Source organism: Phragmites australis, chromosome 3 (assembly GCF_958298935.1).
Source record: "Phragmites australis chromosome 3, lpPhrAust1.1, whole genome shotgun sequence".
Classification (NCBI taxonomy): domain Eukaryota; kingdom Viridiplantae; phylum Streptophyta; class Magnoliopsida; order Poales; family Poaceae; genus Phragmites; species Phragmites australis.
The window spans coordinates 19,414,674-19,432,302 of record NC_084923.1 but is presented as its reverse complement, the minus strand read 5'-3'; the positions used below and the strand labels follow the sequence as shown (position 1 = coordinate 19,432,302).

General features: G+C 41.0%; 1 protein-coding gene across 1 annotated transcript; it reads left to right on the top strand.

The window, feature by feature from the left end:
* The first annotated feature begins 15,993 nt into the window (after positions 1–15,993).
* Positions 15,994–17,091, top strand: LOC133911042 (uncharacterized). Its single transcript, XM_062353267.1, has 2 exons — positions 15,994–16,700; positions 16,808–17,091. The coding sequence occupies exons 1-2, from the start codon at positions 16,055–16,057 to the stop codon at positions 16,852–16,854; spliced, it is 693 nt and encodes a 230-aa protein (XP_062209251.1). The 5' UTR covers positions 15,994–16,054; the 3' UTR covers positions 16,855–17,091.
* Positions 17,092–17,629: the final 538 nt, after the last annotated feature.

The following is a 17,629-nucleotide window of genomic DNA, read 5'->3' as shown; positions in this document are numbered from 1 at the left end:
AAATAAAATTACGTATAATGAGTTCTAGCTTAAACCAAATAAAATCATGTGTTCCAAATAATGATTTCAAGTAGATCCTTGGAGAACCTACAAATAATTTCACACGAATAAGTACATCTAGTAAATATGCATAAATAGGAAGCAAGAACTCAATAACAAGGAAACAAAAGATGATACACAAGATTTGTTTCCAGATTCGGACACGTCCTCTTAAGGTTCCTACGTATCCGTTGGGAGACTCGGTCACACTTGAGTCGGGTCTCTCACAACATTTTTCCTCTCCAAGCTTGATCACACTTGAGCTTAGCTTCAACTCTTGATTTATTCCCTTGCGGAGGCGAAATCAAAACCTTCACAAACTTCTCGCGGTATACCACAACCTTGGGTGCTCGCCGATGACGCCTAGCCACCTAGGAGCTTCAATCTCTAAGAATAACAAACACGATGACGAACTTCTTAGCGAGGACTCGAGTGATCAAGAATAGAATTTAGCTCACTTGCACTCAATCTCCCAATCTCTCATCCTAACTCACTTTTCTTCTCAAATCTCACTTTAAATCGGAGTGGGAAGGAGTTCTTTTAGCTCTAGATTTTTTTTCTTTTATGCCCCCAAGCAACAGCCCCCTCAAAAGGCATAAGGTGTATTTATACCCAACCCTCAAAAACTAGCCGTTATGCCTAAAAGTCAGTACAATCAAAAAATTCCAGTTTCACCCAGAACTTTCGGGTTACTCGAGCTTGTAACACCCAAAAAATTCAATATTTGCAATAATTTAAAATTTTGCTAGAAATTAATCAGGTATGGCAACTTAGCTCAATAGGAAATTAATTTCTAAATTTAACTTGGCCTAGAAAATCGTTTAATTGCATTCATGCCGTTGTAGATGCAATAAGGTTTTATTGGGTGGAAAAAGTTTGCAAATTTCGCTAGGTTTCACCGCTTTAATACCTCATTTTGAAATATGTTGAAATTCAAATGGAAAAAGGTTTTGGAAATTAAGAAATTGCGCTTGGGCCGAATTCTTTCTTCCGGCCCAGTTTCCCTTCCTCCCCTCCCTTCCTTCCCCTCCCGCGTGAGCCGACCTTCTCTCAGCGCCAGCCCAAATCGACCGAGCGCCGCCCGAGCCGACCTCTCCAACCGGCTGTCGCCCCCGCTCTCGCTGCCGCGTGGGTCCCGCTGAGCTCGAGCCGAGCCGCCGCCCGATCGGCTCCTCTTCTCCCTCCTCCCGCCGCCGGACTCCCGAGCTCCCAAATCCTGCCGCCGCTTCAATTCACCGCCTCCCCGCGCATTGATTCGGCAATCAAAGTTCATGGCTGTGTTCCCCTCTCTCTTTTACCCCCAGTCCAACTGTTTTCTCCTTGATTCCCCTCTCACTTGCATGGAAACCGAAGCTTGGATTAAAATTGGCGCCGCCGGCCAATCTTCTCGAATTCGGCCACCTCCCTCCCCCTCTCGGCTATTTAAGCCCCTCCTTCAGCATCGTTGCTTCATTCCCCACCCGAACCATCCTTTTTCCCCTCGATTTGCTCTCGGGTTTAAGCCCTCCTTCACCGTCGCCAGCCGTCTCCGATGCTCCTCTGTAGTCGTCGAACCCGTGGTGAGACTCCCTTTCTCCCCCTTTCTATTTTGCGCCGCTCATCGTTGAGCTCCGTGGCCGGATGCACCGTTTGGCGCATCGCCGGCGAGCTCACCGCCGCCCCTACCGCTGCCGACCGTCACCCCCTCCGTTGAAAGCTGCCGGCACCGCCCCTTTTAAATCTCAGCCGTCGGATCTCCAACCAATGGCCAAATTAGACTAACCGAGTATGTAGACCCCTCGGTCCACCATGGACCGGAGGACCGGTGTGTCCTCCGTGGTCCACAAGCCCCGTGAACCTTTTCCACGTTTTTTCTTTTAAGAAATAAAACTGTTTCGCTTTATGATGTCATAAATCCAATTTTCCAGTCTAAAAACAATTCAGATTTTCTCTGATAATAAGGAAAATTTGCAGAAACACCCCTGGAACTTCAAACGCTCATAACTTTTCGCTCATAGCTCCGTTTTAGACGATCTTTGCGCTCATATTCTCGTAGCGACATGTAGATTCTGTTTATAGGGTTTTTCCCTAGTTTTAGATCTGTTTGGTGTACTGTTCTTATGTTTGATTGTGTGCTCGTGTAGACGATTCAGTCCAGGAGTTCGGAAACTTTCAAGAGAAAGATTTTGAAGGACTTGTGCATCACTTCGACGAAGGCAAGTGTCTTGACCATGTTGCAAACCCAGTTTTATATAAAAATAGTCTTTATCCAATATGCATGCTCTTTTACAAAATGGGTAGTATAGCAAATACTAGTGTTAGTTGTAGATGTTTTATCCTTAAAATATCATCATGTTTATGCTTAGTCATGCTTTAGATGCGCATGTAGCGTGTAGGTGATGAATCATGAGTTATGAACTAAAAGTTGATATAGGAAGAATATCATGAAAACTGATGTTGTTAAGGGAGTTAACAACAAAGATAATTGGGATTTGGGCAAGAAAGGGCTACTTTTCCCAGCATGGTTGGTTGTTTGAAAATGTTTGGTAATCTACCCTTATGGGGTTATTGGCGGTCTTGCCCAGACCATTTTAAGGACCGGTTCGTGGAGCGACCATCCATGGCAAACAGAACAACCACGAGACCAATATGGTACGGCTTGACCTAGTAATTAGATGTTCTCCCAGTGTTGTATGAGCCAATTGGATGAGTAGATAAGGAAGGGTTGCTTCCCGATTCTACCCGGCACAAGAGGGGGCTTCTGGGGTGGAGAGTTACTCCACTTATGTACGGCGGTGAAACCTCAGTGGGCAAGTGCATAATGGGAGACTCTTTGGAAAAGCCTCGTAGTGATCTCTTGGCGCACACCCCGGAAGTGTGTAAGGTACCAGCAGGTACCGGCAACAGAGAAGATCACGACTCATGGGTAAAGTGTACAAACTCTGCAGAGTGTCAAACTAAATATTCAGCGGTGCTCACGGTTATGAGCAGCATGGACCCTCACATGATTAGTCGGGTGGTTGTTGTTCTTGGTTTGAGAATTGGGTTGAATTCTCGGAGGTTAAAGAAAATCTTGGATACATCTTTTCCTGTTTAAAATAAAATTTGCTTTTCCATAGTTCAGGACTAAAATCAGTTTTTATGCAAATGAAACCCTAGAGAGTAGGAAACCTTGATTTAAGCCACCATATCAAATTAAATTTTCCCCCACTTGTTGAGTATTGAAAATACTCACGCTTGCTATTTCAGAAGGTGAAACTTTTGAAGAATTCCCTGAGGACAACTTCCCTGAAGATGATGTCGAGTTCTAGGCTTGTGGAACTCCCGGTCAGCTGCCTGTTGGCTTGGAGCTGCGCCGTTCTTTTTCCGCTGTGGTGTATTCTTTCTTAAGAACCGTGTGTGGTCATTTTGTAATAATTAGCATTGTAATAAGAAACACTGTGTCTGTTATGCACTAATGAAGTCGCTATATGTATGAATAAACTGATCCTGGCATACATATAGTTTACATCTGGTTTTTATCTTAAAATCGGGTGTGACACATGTTCTCTGAGTACACTAGCTTAGGCATGTGGCTTCTCTAGTTGTTTGGTTGAAATTGATAGCACCTGGAGGCTAATTGGTGTGATTCTCGGTTCTATTCCTGTACACCAAGAAACACTTAATGGATTGGATCTCTAGTGTGTTGCCTGCTTTTTGATCCATTGATTAGTGCTGCTGTGAGTCTAGAGTGTGCTAGATACATTGCTAATCCAAATTGCAATTACTATCATCTTGCAATTTGCTGTTCATTTTTATCTTTATCTTGGTAGTGACTTGCCTCTTCTATTCTAAGTTTGTATGCTTTGCTTGGCACAACAGCACTGTCTTCGATGAGGCTTTAAATTTTGAGAACTCTATCTAGGTTCTATTTACTAGTTGAGAGCTTAGAAACATTGCCCAGCCTATGATGTATTTGATAGGATAATTAGGGAGCAGGACTATCATAGTCCTGAGGCCAATTGTTATACATTTTCTAAGAGCACATTTATACAAGAAATATTCCTACTGCTCAGTTCTTGATGTATACATGAAGTCAGAAACTACTTATTATGCTTTGCTATCAATCCTTTCCAAGGTCATGTGTAACAAGCACATTCAGTTATACTTTTATATATTTTTATGTGAGATGACATCCATGCTCATATTATCGCTTTATGTACCATAATCCATGCTTTATAAATATAGTTTTATTAACATATATGCAAGAATGGAGGGAATAATATATTCTTTAAGTGCATAAACAAAATATTTGCATAGATACTTTTCACTTGTTAATTACTTAACCTATCTTTTTAACAAGGTGCACCAATTTAGGTTAGAATTTAGGTTAGAAATATGATTCTATTTAGGTTAATATGGATCAATCTTGTAGCCCAAACTATGATTAGATTGGTTAATTTGGGAAGAAATATGATTCTATTTACATCATATCCTAAAAATTGATTCCTCTCAATTAGGACAGAGATGTTGGCAGTTTAATTGGCTACTCAATGTCAGTCAATACAAATTGAATCCATTTAGCTAGATTGTTTATGAATTCTCAATTTTTTCTAGGCAAACAATAATCTAATGATCGATTAAGTACCATGGGGCAGAAGAGGACAACAGCCCTCAGAAACTACAAGCACAGAGGATGCTCACACTAGAGGGCGCCCCAGCACAAGATAGGAGCCCAAGCCTGCACCCGTCGTCCTCCTCTGATAGCAGCGAAAGCGAGCGCTCGTGGCATAGCCGGAGCCCTGTTCTATGCGAGCGGGAGAGCCGATGTCAGGAAAGTAGCCCCAAATATGATCCCACCGAAGAGGTATTAAGATGAGTCAATGTATTTTATACTTCTTAAATGGAGGAATATTTTTTATTTATGTCAACTCCCCTTATTTTCTCTCTAGAGGGTGCAAAGATCTTCACGTCGACCATATGCGCCACAACCTTCTGCTCCCAACACATCTTCTACAACATCCTCTGACCCTCATGAGGAAGTGCAGTCATCAAGTCAGACAGCTGGTAGTGGCGCACAAGCTCGAAAGTCAAGGACACAAACACAGTGGCCGACAGATAAGGTTACCATCATCAGAATTGATGCGAACAGGCTATCTACGAATGAAAAGGCCTTGAATAGATTCCAAAGGGTCACATGGCTCATTGCTCGGAGAGGGTGCCAATAACGACCAGGTTCGATGACCTTAGTGATGAAGCGAAGAAGGAATTGTTCGATAATGTCATCAAGGAGTACTTGGAGTACCCTGAAACATGAGTGAGCATCAAATGAATGCCATGATCAAAGCAGCAATGAAAGCGATGACGAAACTTCACCAAAGCTTTAAGAGCAAGCTTGTTAATCGGTATTTGGCTAAAGGGGTGGAGCTCTTCGAGAGCTACAAGCACTTGAAAGAGGAAAATTGGAAAGCTTATGTTCAGATGAAGACTTAGAGCAGTTCAAAAAGGAAAGTCAGGAGAAGAAGTAGCTTTGGGTTAGGAATAAGCACAACCATAGGACCGGCGCAACCGGGTACATGGGGGAAAAGGGAGAAATGGCAGGCAGAGGATGATAAGTTAGCCAAAGAATGTCGCGAGAATCTTTTATTGCAATTCCCGAGATAATGACGGTCATATTTGCATGCAAGGGGTGAGCTATTCGAAAGCGGAGAAATCACATTTAAAAATAGTGAAACCCAGTCAATTGCAGAAAAAGTAAAAGAAAAGTCAGTCAAAGCTAGTCAAGGTTCTTTCACCAGGGTTAGGAAACATGATGTTTTCTCAGCGGTGCTAGGAAACCCAGAGCACCCAGGTCGAGTGTAAGGTGTATCCAGTTCCCAGGGCTGGAAATACGGCTTTTTCGAAGACCTTAGAATGTACAAGAAGAGGAAGAGGTTAGGTGCAGTGGATGTGGATGCATTGACAGAGGACATCATCCAGAAAGTTTCCAAACATCGTGCAAACGCTTGCAGCTGAAGCTAGCCTCAGAACTGCACGAAAGAGTAGATGCACCTCCAAGGAAGTTGATCAACCAGTAGTTGTCGTGACTAAGCCGGATACAATTGATCTACTAGAAGGGTCCACGTCTTGTAGCCTTGTAATCAGGCCTGGTGGGTATCACATCAAGGTTGTAAGGAGACAGGTGCTTCCAGATGTTCATATCTTACATACGGTCTCAATACGTGCTGGCTATGTCGTGGTTATGGTGGACATGGTACATAGCAAAGCTACCCATCACGTGTTGGAGCCCCCCCCCCCCCCATGATGAAATCACAATTCTGGGTGGAGCTCTTTGTCAAAAGATCTAGTGGAAGAGAGGCAACATCGTGGTTTTCAGTGCATCTCGATCTGGACGAGCTTCAAGTGCACTGTCGCTGCACCCCTAACTTCCAGAGAAGGCAGCTTCACTGCCTTCTCCTCCATCAGAAAAACCGACTTCACTGCCTTCTCCTCGCTACTGGTAGCCTCGCTTCCAGCTCTAATTATGTCTCCCCCAAAGAGCCCAAAGAAGAAGGAAAAGGGAGTCAGGAAGAAAGGCTCTAAGAAGCACCTACCGAAGAAATCGAATGTCATTGTATCGACAAAGAAGTCCATGGATATTGGAAAAGCGTGGACTAGTGCCCACACGAAATTCTAATATGGGAAGCACTTGTTGACGGTAGATGACCTAACAAGGGCAAGACAAGCATGTGTCAATCTGCATAATTACTATATGCAGACTTGTAGAGATACTAAGGCTCAATTCATAGTTATACAGTATAAGTGATGTCACTTCTTAACAGAGGACGGCTACTTCCTTATGTGTTTCAATAGCTTATATGACCTCTTCAACCTTGATGACATGGACATATCGTTATTACGGATCTTCACATTGTAAGTCCCTTAAAATTGGACATTCATTAATACCACTAATTTTTAAATCTAACTATATTCTTATCTGTAGACACTTGATCAAAGAAACAAAGAAGAAGAAGAAGCCCATCAGATTTCTCGATCCCTAAGGCTATTTCAATCTTGATCATTGAAACGCATGGTGACTACACTGTTGACTATGTGGCCAAGGCAATGCAATATTATTCCAAAATAGACTACCCGTTGGCGCCCACAACACCGATGGCCATTGGATGTTAATGGTCATTTTCCTAAAGTGGAACTTGGTGTGGAACCTCGACTCATCAAGACTAGTATGATCAAAAGGCAAACCTGGAGAGCGTGATTATAGCGTTATAAAAGGACTCATCGATGCATAAATTCTGTCTAACTTAGTTTACATATTTAACTTTTCTAACATTCAAATGTTCCCTAATCGATCCCTTCTTATGCAGGACTTTTGACAAGTACATTTGAGTCTATCCTAACTACAATGCGAAAGACGGCTATAGACTGACATACAAAACCGAGTTCACGATAAATACTACCAAACAGATTACCAAATGCTCCCGGTTACTGCTTTTTTTTCCTTTTGATCTAAACGTAAATTTTCTTTCCCGTAGTGCTACCAACAACCACCGGGGAATACCTGCGGATTCTATGTTGCGTACTACATGTTCTTCATGATCCAAGCAAAAGATATCAAATCCCTTGATGTAAGTTCAATACGAGATTATTCATAACTAATTTTAGTAGTTAATTTAAATCCATGATAACATGATATTGGTTACGCATCAAATTATGCAGAATTATCAGACTTATTTTTTTGACAACGGTGCACTCCTGGGGATTCAACAACAGATCGTCGAGTTTATGATGCCTGAAATCATCAACCCACACAGCAAGTTACACTATAGAAATTCTATGTTGTAAGGTCTTATGTAATATCAATTGATTAGAACTTTGTAACCTCTGCGATTCTGTGATAAATTGTTTGAAACTTTGTAACATTGTGATTATGTGATGAAGTGGGTTTTTATATATGTGTGTTTGTCGATATGAATTTTGATACATTGTTGTTATTTGCAAGAAGAAGACAGCTGACAAATCCTAACAATGTTCTAGGATGCAGCCAGTAAACAAGATAAACCTACAAAGCAACCTACATATAAGTGATGGAATACATAAGTGATGGGTTACAAGGTTACTAGTCACTTATATCTTTCCCCCAGCATATGGAAGAAACATGTTAATGACGAATCACAGTTATAATGACTCATGAGTGACGCGTTCAAGATGTCTTCATGAACACGTCACTCATGAAGATTATCATCTATCACCGATATTCTTTTTTCAGTAGTGTCTGCTCTAATTTATTCTTTCAACTCGGATTCACGCGTCTTCTGCAATCCCCGGATTTTGTAGATAATATTTGCATCATAAGCGCATGCGTATTGCATGAGACATAAATTTAAAATAATTTTTGCCTCCTACCTTTGTTTCAACTAGAAGAAAAATGCATAGCTTAAAGACCCAATAGGAATGTTTAGCTCATTAGATTGTTCCATAAGAATCTGGTCAAAAAGAGGTGTGATCCGGTTCTCAAACTTGCAATAGTCCTTTTGACCACAGTAGTGCTCCAGGTAAAGAAAAATCACTTCTGTAAGTTGGAGCAAGGCATTTGATGAGATCCTCCTCTATACCCCAGCAGTTCTAACAGTAACATCCACCAAACAAACAGTAAAATTATGTAATAGCATAATACTATGCTCTTACTTTTTCATGCCTTAGCTTTACTATTCTGTAATAGTTTTAATTTGATACCACCTCTACCTGAAAAACAACAAAGCCGATAGCTACATACACAAGGTTGTAAAGTTTTAGAATTTAATAAGTTTGGTGTATTGCAAAGATCATACTAATGAGGAGACTACAAAGATCATACTAATGGGGAGGCAGCAAAGACTACTACTGAGAATTCAAAAGAAATAGATAAGGAAGATCGAGCTCCTGTTTGGGGCGGTCCTACCTTGGGACAAGGAGATATACATTCAATAATTTTAGGCCTTTAGCTCTTGCATCTCATCTGGTTGGCTCCCTTTTTTAGCCTTTAGTTAGGGTTTTTCACGTTGTCTGCTACCAGCCACACGTCAGCCACAGATCGATGCGGCAATGCATGCCTCTCCTAACTCTCTAGTCCGTAGGAGCCATATAATTTGATGCCATTTTATGGCATGTAAGTTGTGCGCTAAAAGCACTCAGCGACATATCATAGCACGACGTCAAAGATCACGACACCTAGTTAATGGCACAACGCCAAATATCATTTTAGCGCCATTCTATCCTACTTGTTACTCCCTCTGGTCATAACTATCTGTCTCTTTGATCAATATCCAATCAAACTTTTTAATTTTTTATTGTCAATAGCATCCAAAATATTTAGTTTCAAAAATATAAAAATCACATGTGTATATTTATCTTGAAAAATACTTTTACAATATTATATTTTTTATTAGATATTATAAATCTATTCTAATAAAAAATTATGATTAAAATTAGATCGAAAATCATAAAAAATTAAAAGCTATAAATATTTAGGACCACAGAGTGTATCTAAAAATCAGGAAATGAGGCTGACACGCATGGCAAGTGCCAATTACGAGGAAGCCTACTCTGTCATAGTCTTCGGAAGAGCCTAGCCAGCAGGAAATGAGACTGCAACGGCTTGTAGAGTTGCAGGGAGCGCTCCAGCTGGAGCTGGTAGCCCACACAGATGCGGCTTCGTCACAGCAGTACGGAGTCTAGTACACCGGAGGACTCCACCATTGGCTGAAGCTCTGACATCCTGAATCTGTTTTTGTATACTAATGTTAGAAAAGAATCTTGACAGCTTTGCATCTGGGACCAATACAATTGGATAACCCTGCAAATTTAGATTAAGATTCCCGGCCTTCCTAGAACTTTGATGCGTAAAGTTTAACACTCTGTCAAGTCTTGGAAATTTTTAACTGAAGCATTTTCTGTTTTCAAGTTTATAAAAAAAATATCATTCAAATTAGAAATCAGTGAAGTCAGCTAGTTCCTTCCGGAATGCTAACTGAAAATGGCGTGCCTTTATTTATCTGAAATTCTCAGACTGTTTTTAGCTAAAATATCAAAAAGTCAGTTTCTGGATATAAAATGTGGGCACACAAATTTACAGGATTTAATATTCAGCCCCTCAATTTAGGATTGGAACCTTGACCACTACAATTATTCATGAATCAATACCCCTCAGCACATAATTGACTATATATCTAGACAAGCAAAAGTGCAAGGGCTTGTTGTTAGAACCTCAGGAATGATTAGTCATGAATGTTCAGTTACCTCGATACGAGACCTCATGCTCATTTACCTCCATTTGACTCACTGTCACCTCTTTAAACTAGCTGATGGTAAACTCTAATTTGTATTAATCCAACTCAAAGTGCAATGCTGTTTTGAATTCTTATGGTGTGGCGTTCCAGTAAGTTACAATGCTAGAGTATTCGCAATAGCACTTTTGGTTGCTCAACTTAGTACAGATAAATGGAAGTTGATGCTTTGCAGATCAAAGCAGCAAGTCCTCGGAACATATAAAATGAATCAAGCAGGTAAAGAAGAAACAACCTTGACACCTTGTAGTGCAATGGCACATCACATTTTCCCATATGCTTGGTCTAGAGTCGGAGTCCTGCTTTGCACGTATTTTCTTTGAGGATTTGCATCCTGACATATGGGTCCCACAGTTAAACGGTAGAAAATCCTAGGGATGAATTTTGAACTCGAGACCACATGTTTTGATTACAATTAGGCTAGCTCACATCTTATGTACATATGGTGTTTGTCTGTTTTATATCAAATTTTAAATTTGATTATCTTCTTTTCAAATTTTTGTCCAATATATCTGATATGTCCTTGTTGGTGATATTTTGCAATGCAATTGTTTATTTGACACTTTGTTGGTGATATGTGCTTTAAATATATAACATTTGGGACTATGTTCATTTTTTTGCACAATCATGTCATAGGACTATGCATTTATGATGACATTGCTATATTCGGTGTAATAAATCTATCTAATGTGCTATGGATTTATGATATTGTCTTATTTCTTTGTTGTTATATGCAATTTGTGATGATTAATTGATTAAGGATAATTTCTAGCAAATTCATACCAAATTTTTTTTTGAATTTTTTTAATTTGATTTGATAAATCCGATATACCCGATAGCCGGTGACCTCCTGTAAATTTTATTTACCTGTAAAAGAAACCTTGGGCTGCACTGCGCACACACCAAACAAGATGCAAAGACAGCAAATATTCCACCAAACTTAAAACAGCTTTAGGACCAATGGGGACGTCATTGCTTTGATTCCTTTGTGATGACGCTCAACAGCTCAAGAGCAGATTCACGCACCATGCGGGCCATAACACAACACAACCATCAGGATAATGAAAAGGGCAACAATAACAACTGAGATGCGATGATGACAAACGTGATGACGCACCCCAAATGTCCTGGTAGGATCAGACACCAACAAGTACATTAATCATGGCATCGACCAAGGCAGTGGACGCAAATCTGCAAAAGCAATGCCTCAACTACTATACTTGTCACAATGAGCTCTATTCATCTTCACCTTGTTAACCTCAACATGCCCAGAACATATCAAACGGCAGAAACCACAAGAAATGGTGATTTAGGAATACAAACTTTCCATTCAACGCAAAAGTCTCGTTCCAGAGTAGCAAACCGATAGTACATATCCATGGATTAGGAATACCTGCAGCAGGATATGTTGGATGATAACTGGGCCAATGATCAAAGAGAAATCTAACAACAAACTTTCACTTAGTCAAGCTGTTGCAGGATATAGGAATCACTGGGAACGGGCTGCATTAGAGAGAAAGTCAAGTGGATCTTTTGTAGGGGTCATTGACATGGTTGGCAGCATTCTAACGATGAAAGTCTCTAGCGTTGCCTCCTTTCTTGTTCCGGCCAGTTCCAAACACTTTTTTATCGGTTTCCTTCACCTTATTCTTATCATGGAACCCAGTTGTAGCTGAAGTATCCTCTGGCTTCTTTGCCCTAGATGGTGGTGCAACATGTGGTCCAAGATAGATGTTCTCTGTGTCCTTGGTGGGCTGTAGCAAAAATAGCATCCATATACATAGACAATGATTATCTACCAAAGTGAAACAACCAGATTTTTTGCTTTGTTGCTGCTCTGTAGTATAAGTTGGCGGTCTTATGAAACGCAACTCTCTCCCTTCTATGATTGGACAAGTATGTTTCCTAAAACAGAGTCACAGTGTGTCATGTTACTTTACAGTGAGTTCGCCCTGATTCAGGACAAGGAAATTAAGATGTGCTGGTATTTCGCTTTCATAAAGGGACCCAGAAGAACAGCAATTAGAAAGAGACCTTTGGAGGTGGTTGAGGATCAGAAGCACGTGAAACTTCCCAGTCACCGAGATCAGATTCTTCAACACTAAAGCTTGGGATCACAAAGCCATCATTATCTGTGACATGTAACAAAAAGCATGTGAGAATATGTTTACTAGAAAACAAAGTGACAATCACACATAAAAGGAGTGAAGAAAGTCCAAAGATAGATGTCCATAGAAAAATAAATACATGGGCTAACAGTTTCCCATTGCTGTAAAATGTCATGTAAATAAAATGAATTGAAATGTAGTTGGCCAGGATAATAAAGCCCAAGCATACATTAGAAAAAGAAATCACACAAAAGGAGTGAAGAAAGTCCAAAGAGATGAACTTAAATGATCAAATGTACTGTGCCAAAAGAATGCACAAAAACTTACTAATAAGGAACTTACATAATCAGTATAAGAATGCACAATATCTAACTCATAACAGGTTTAGCAAGAAGAACAGAGAAACAGAATATTGGAGCAACAAAAGCTCACGGATAGGATATACAGAAATTAGAAAGTGAGGCATGCTGACAGCGCTTCCATCCTGTTGTTGCATATATTTTCAGAGCCTTCTTCCATCCTGTTATTTTGTTAATGCATATTTTGAGAGCCTTGTAACACGCTACTCTCTAACATAAGCCTTCTAATTTTCTCGTTATCATCCCTACACACTCTTCTCAGAGGGCACAATCCCCGTTTCAGATGCAATTATGCAAACTAAGGACCCGTAAAGTAAAACTAAATGGAAAAATAAAATTAAATGGGCCAGCAAGTAAGTGGTATATGACACCAAGTACAGGTAACAAGTATCAGCTCTTTAACAAGTAACCTCTTAATTTTGTTTATAATGAAAATGATGATGCTAACAAGGTAAGAAAACTAGTTCTTTCTTGTTATCAATTTCACAGAACGAAATTAAGAAAGGATTTCAATTCTCACCTATATATTGCTTTCACTCTCATGCTTAAAACAAACTGACATTCTCAATCATGGAATCGTGGTTGTAAAATATACAAAACTGACTGATGCAGGAGAAATTGAATCTCATGGTTCAATATTCAGTTTTCAATCCTAATAGACTGTCTTTTGCTCTAGGTCCTGAAGTGTTCATCTCAGACAATATCTGGTTTCATAGGACAACTGGTTGTCTGGTGATATATATATATATATATATATTACTTCATCTATGATACAAAATGATTTGGAGATTCAGAGGAACTATTCAACTTATATTATTATAATAACGAACTAGCTCACTCTCGGTATATTCTACCTTATCTTAGATTCTTGTTTTGACATACCTATACCATGATGGTTAAGTTTAGATGGGAAGATGAAATTCCAGTGCCTAACATAATTGCTTATCGAGAAAACCAAAGCTTCACAAATACAAATGTACAGATACATACAGCTAATATCTTGTCTCTGCGGCAATTTACTATCACGCAAGGTGATCATAATGCAAGATGGAATCCCAATTGCTTAGGCTTTGGCTCCTGTTTTATCTATTGGCAGATCTGTCTTCACTACAAAATAATCTCGATTGCTGCATCGCTCTCTAGTGTTGGTTTTGATCTCGGCTCCACTCTCCTAACGTCTTCTAACTAACAAACGAAACGCATGGGAGCCGTTTCTCAAATGCACCGTGATTGGGGGTGCATCCAACGTTTTTGGTTGCGGTCCCACCTCGTGCAGCACTGCATATATAACAGATAGGAGGGGTTTCGGAGGACATCGAGCTAACTCACGAAGTCAGCCGCCTCTCCTTACATCTTAACCCTAATCCAATCATTAGGGTGCTGTCGACGAGGTGAAGACCGCCGCTTCTTCATCTAACTCGTGCTGGTGATCGACAACATCGGCAAAGTTTCTTCATCACACCAGCGACCTCTTCACCATCATCAGATGGCGTCACCGAACTCAGGTAAATACCTCACGCTTCCGCTCTTAGGGTGTTTGATGTAGGGCTAATGTTTCACTTCATTAAGGTTTGCTTGACATAACAATGGCATCAGAGCCATCTTTAGCCCTAATCAGACCGTTTTTAAACCTTAATTAGACTAGATCATGTTCGGTTGATGTCTTTTTTGATCAAACTGGCCTATTTGTTCTCGGTGTACTTCAATCAGCTTTAAATTATGTCCTTTTAAGATGAATTAGGTTCGGCTAATGTTAATTAGGCCCAATTTGATCAAGTTTTAGTACTGTTTTGTCCATTAAGCATGTTTAGTCAATAATTGCTTGTGTTTAAGGCTTAGTTGACGCGTATTAGTCCCAGTTAGCATCGGCTTAGACCTACATATTCATGCATTAGTCTCGGATGAGATGTTTTTGTGCACTTTTGTGTTCTTATGTGCTAATTGTTTCGGATTTAGGACCTTAGGTCCCTTTTTGGACCTCGGGTAGCACTTAGAAGGAGGGGAATCGGGGAGATTAAGCAAAATCCTAAGAAATCCCCAATTCCCCCCCAAAATCCGAACCCTAAACCCCAAATTTCCCCTCAATCCCGAACCCTAAGCCCTTTTTTCGGAAATTCTAGAGCAATAGAAGTAAAAAAAAAAAGGAGGGGGAAGACTCACGGCTCCTTCGCTGTTCATGCCGTCGGAGTTCTCCTCCGGCGGGATCTCCTTCCTGCGCTCGCGCGGTTCATCCGGGACGGGGGCACCTCCCTTGCCCTCTTCTCTTTCGGGTGGCCGTGGTCGCCGCTGTTTCTCTCTCTCTCTTGTCCGGCGGCTTCTATCGCCGGCGAACTCTCGAGTCGCCGTTTTTTCTCTCGCGTCGGGCGACATTTTCGGGAGAGAGAGGAAACTGGATTAGGGTTAGGGTTTTCGGGCGACGGCATTTTTTATATCACGCGTTTTCGTCGGGCAGCCGTCGGATCACGAAGAACGGCTGAGATATTCGGGCCGACGTGTGCGCGAGGCCGGGCGCGGTGACTGGGCCGCGCCCCAGGCTGGGCCGCGCCCCTGGCTGGGCCGCGCTTTCGACCAGGCCGGTGCGCGCCCGAAAACTCAATTGGGCCGCGCACTGTTTTTCTGGGCCAAGCCAGGCCGAGAGGTCTTGTTGGGCCGGTTTCTTTAAATCTTTGGGCTTTTTCATTTATTTGGAATTTTCAGTGATTTCTAACATTTTTTCTATTTATGCACTGGAATATCTGATGCAAATAGCCCAAAGTTAATGATGATTAATGCATAAAATATTATTGTTAATTCTCTGGTTGAATTGGATCCAACGGGAAGATTTTTCCGGAGAATTTTGCGACCAATTCAATAGGTTCATAATTACTTTCTGACCAAAGTTGACTGTAATTATGGGATATCTTTTCCGTTTTCTGCCCAACGGTGATGCGGATTGGAGTTTTATTTTTTGCATGATTTTAATCAGACCAACGTAGGGTTATTTTCATGCAAATTATTTCCTCATGATAAATTTACTAATCAGGCCCAATTCTTCTCTCCAGCTCTTAACGCTTCCTCTATTGCCGCCACTATTGACGGCATAGAGCAACTCACGGGCAATAATTTTCCTGCTTGGAAAGCTAAGGTGACTGTTGTCCTTGGTGTTTTAGACCTGGATTATGCACTCAGGGTTGACGCTCCCACAGCTCCCACCGTTGACGTGGAAAATTATGATGAACTAAAGAAAACTTATGATGCACTTTCTGAGAAGTGGGAGCGGTCCAACCGCATGTCTCTTATGATAATGAGGAACTCAATATCAGATGCTATAAGGGGAGCAATCCCAAACTCAGAAAAAGCTAAGACGTACTTGGCATCTGTGGAGGAGCAATTTAAAGGCACCTCCAAGGTTTATGCCAGTACGCTGATTCAGAAGCTCCTCAACACTAAGTATAATTATGGGTCTGGTGGCATAAGAGAACACATCATGATGATGACAGATATGGCTGCCAAACTCAAGGGCATGGATATGGAAATCTCTGAGGGTTTCCTTGTCCACTTCATTATGACCTCTCTCCCTCCTGAGTTTACTCCCTTTAAGATAAATTACAACACTCAGAAAGAGAAGTGGAGCATGAGCGACTTGATCGCAATGTGCGTCCAAGAGGAAGAGAGGGTGAGGGCTGAAAATAAAGATTTTGTGAATCAAATAAGCAGCCCCAAGAATAAAAGAAAATTCCAAGGGGATTTCAAGTCTAAGAAAAGGTTGCATTTCGTCGCTAAACACGACAAGGCAGCACAGAGGACGCCCAAGGCATTTGCTCCTTCTGCTCCTGCCTCTCAAGAATCTAAAGATGACGGATGCCACTTCTGCCACAAGAAGGACCACTACCAAAAGGATTGTGTTGGTTTCCTGAAGTGGCTTGCAAAGAAGGGTAATGATTTCATAACATTCATTGATGAATCACTTTATGCTGATTTTTCCCTTAATTCATGGTGAATTGACTCAGGTGCCACTGTGCACGTTACCAACTCCTTACAGGGATTCCTTACCGCGAGAACATTAAGAAAGGGGGAGCGAAGTCTTAGAGTGGCCAATGGGAAGGAAGCTCAAGTTGAAGCTATCGGATCCTTTCCATTAGTTCTTAATAGTGGCTTCACTCTTAGATTAAATAATGTAGTTTATGTTCCTTCTATGAGGAGGAATCTCATTTCAGTTTCGATGTTAGATGATGATGGTTTTCATTGTAATTTCGGAGACAATAAATGCATTCTTAAATTTAATTCAAAGGATATTGGTCTTGCCATCCGACAAGACAAACTTTATATGCTTCCTCTTAATGAATCCTCTGTGACGATGAATGTCTATGATGTAAGCCATAAAAGAAAGAGAAGTACAATTAATGAGACTTTTTCGAAGCTGTGGCATTGTCGTTTAGGCCACATTTCGAGGGGGAGAATGGAGCGTCTCATTAAGGAAGAGATTCTCCAACCCTTAGACTTCTCCGATTCTAACCACTGCATAGATTGCATTAAAGGAAAATACGTTAAGCAAATAAAGAAAGGGGCCACTCGGAGCACAGGATTATTAGAATTAATTCACACGGACATATGTGGTCCTTTTCCTGTGACATCAGTTGACGGTTTTGATTCTTTCATTACCTTCACTGATGATTTCTCCCGTTACGGCTATATCTACCCCATTAAAGATCGATCTGAATCTCTCGATAAATTTAAGATATTTAAGGCTGAAGTAGAAAATCAGCACAACCTGAAGATTAAAGTAGTGAGATCGGATCGCGGAGGAGAATATTATGGGAGGCATGCCACATATGGGCAAATCCCTGGTCCTTTTGCCAGATTC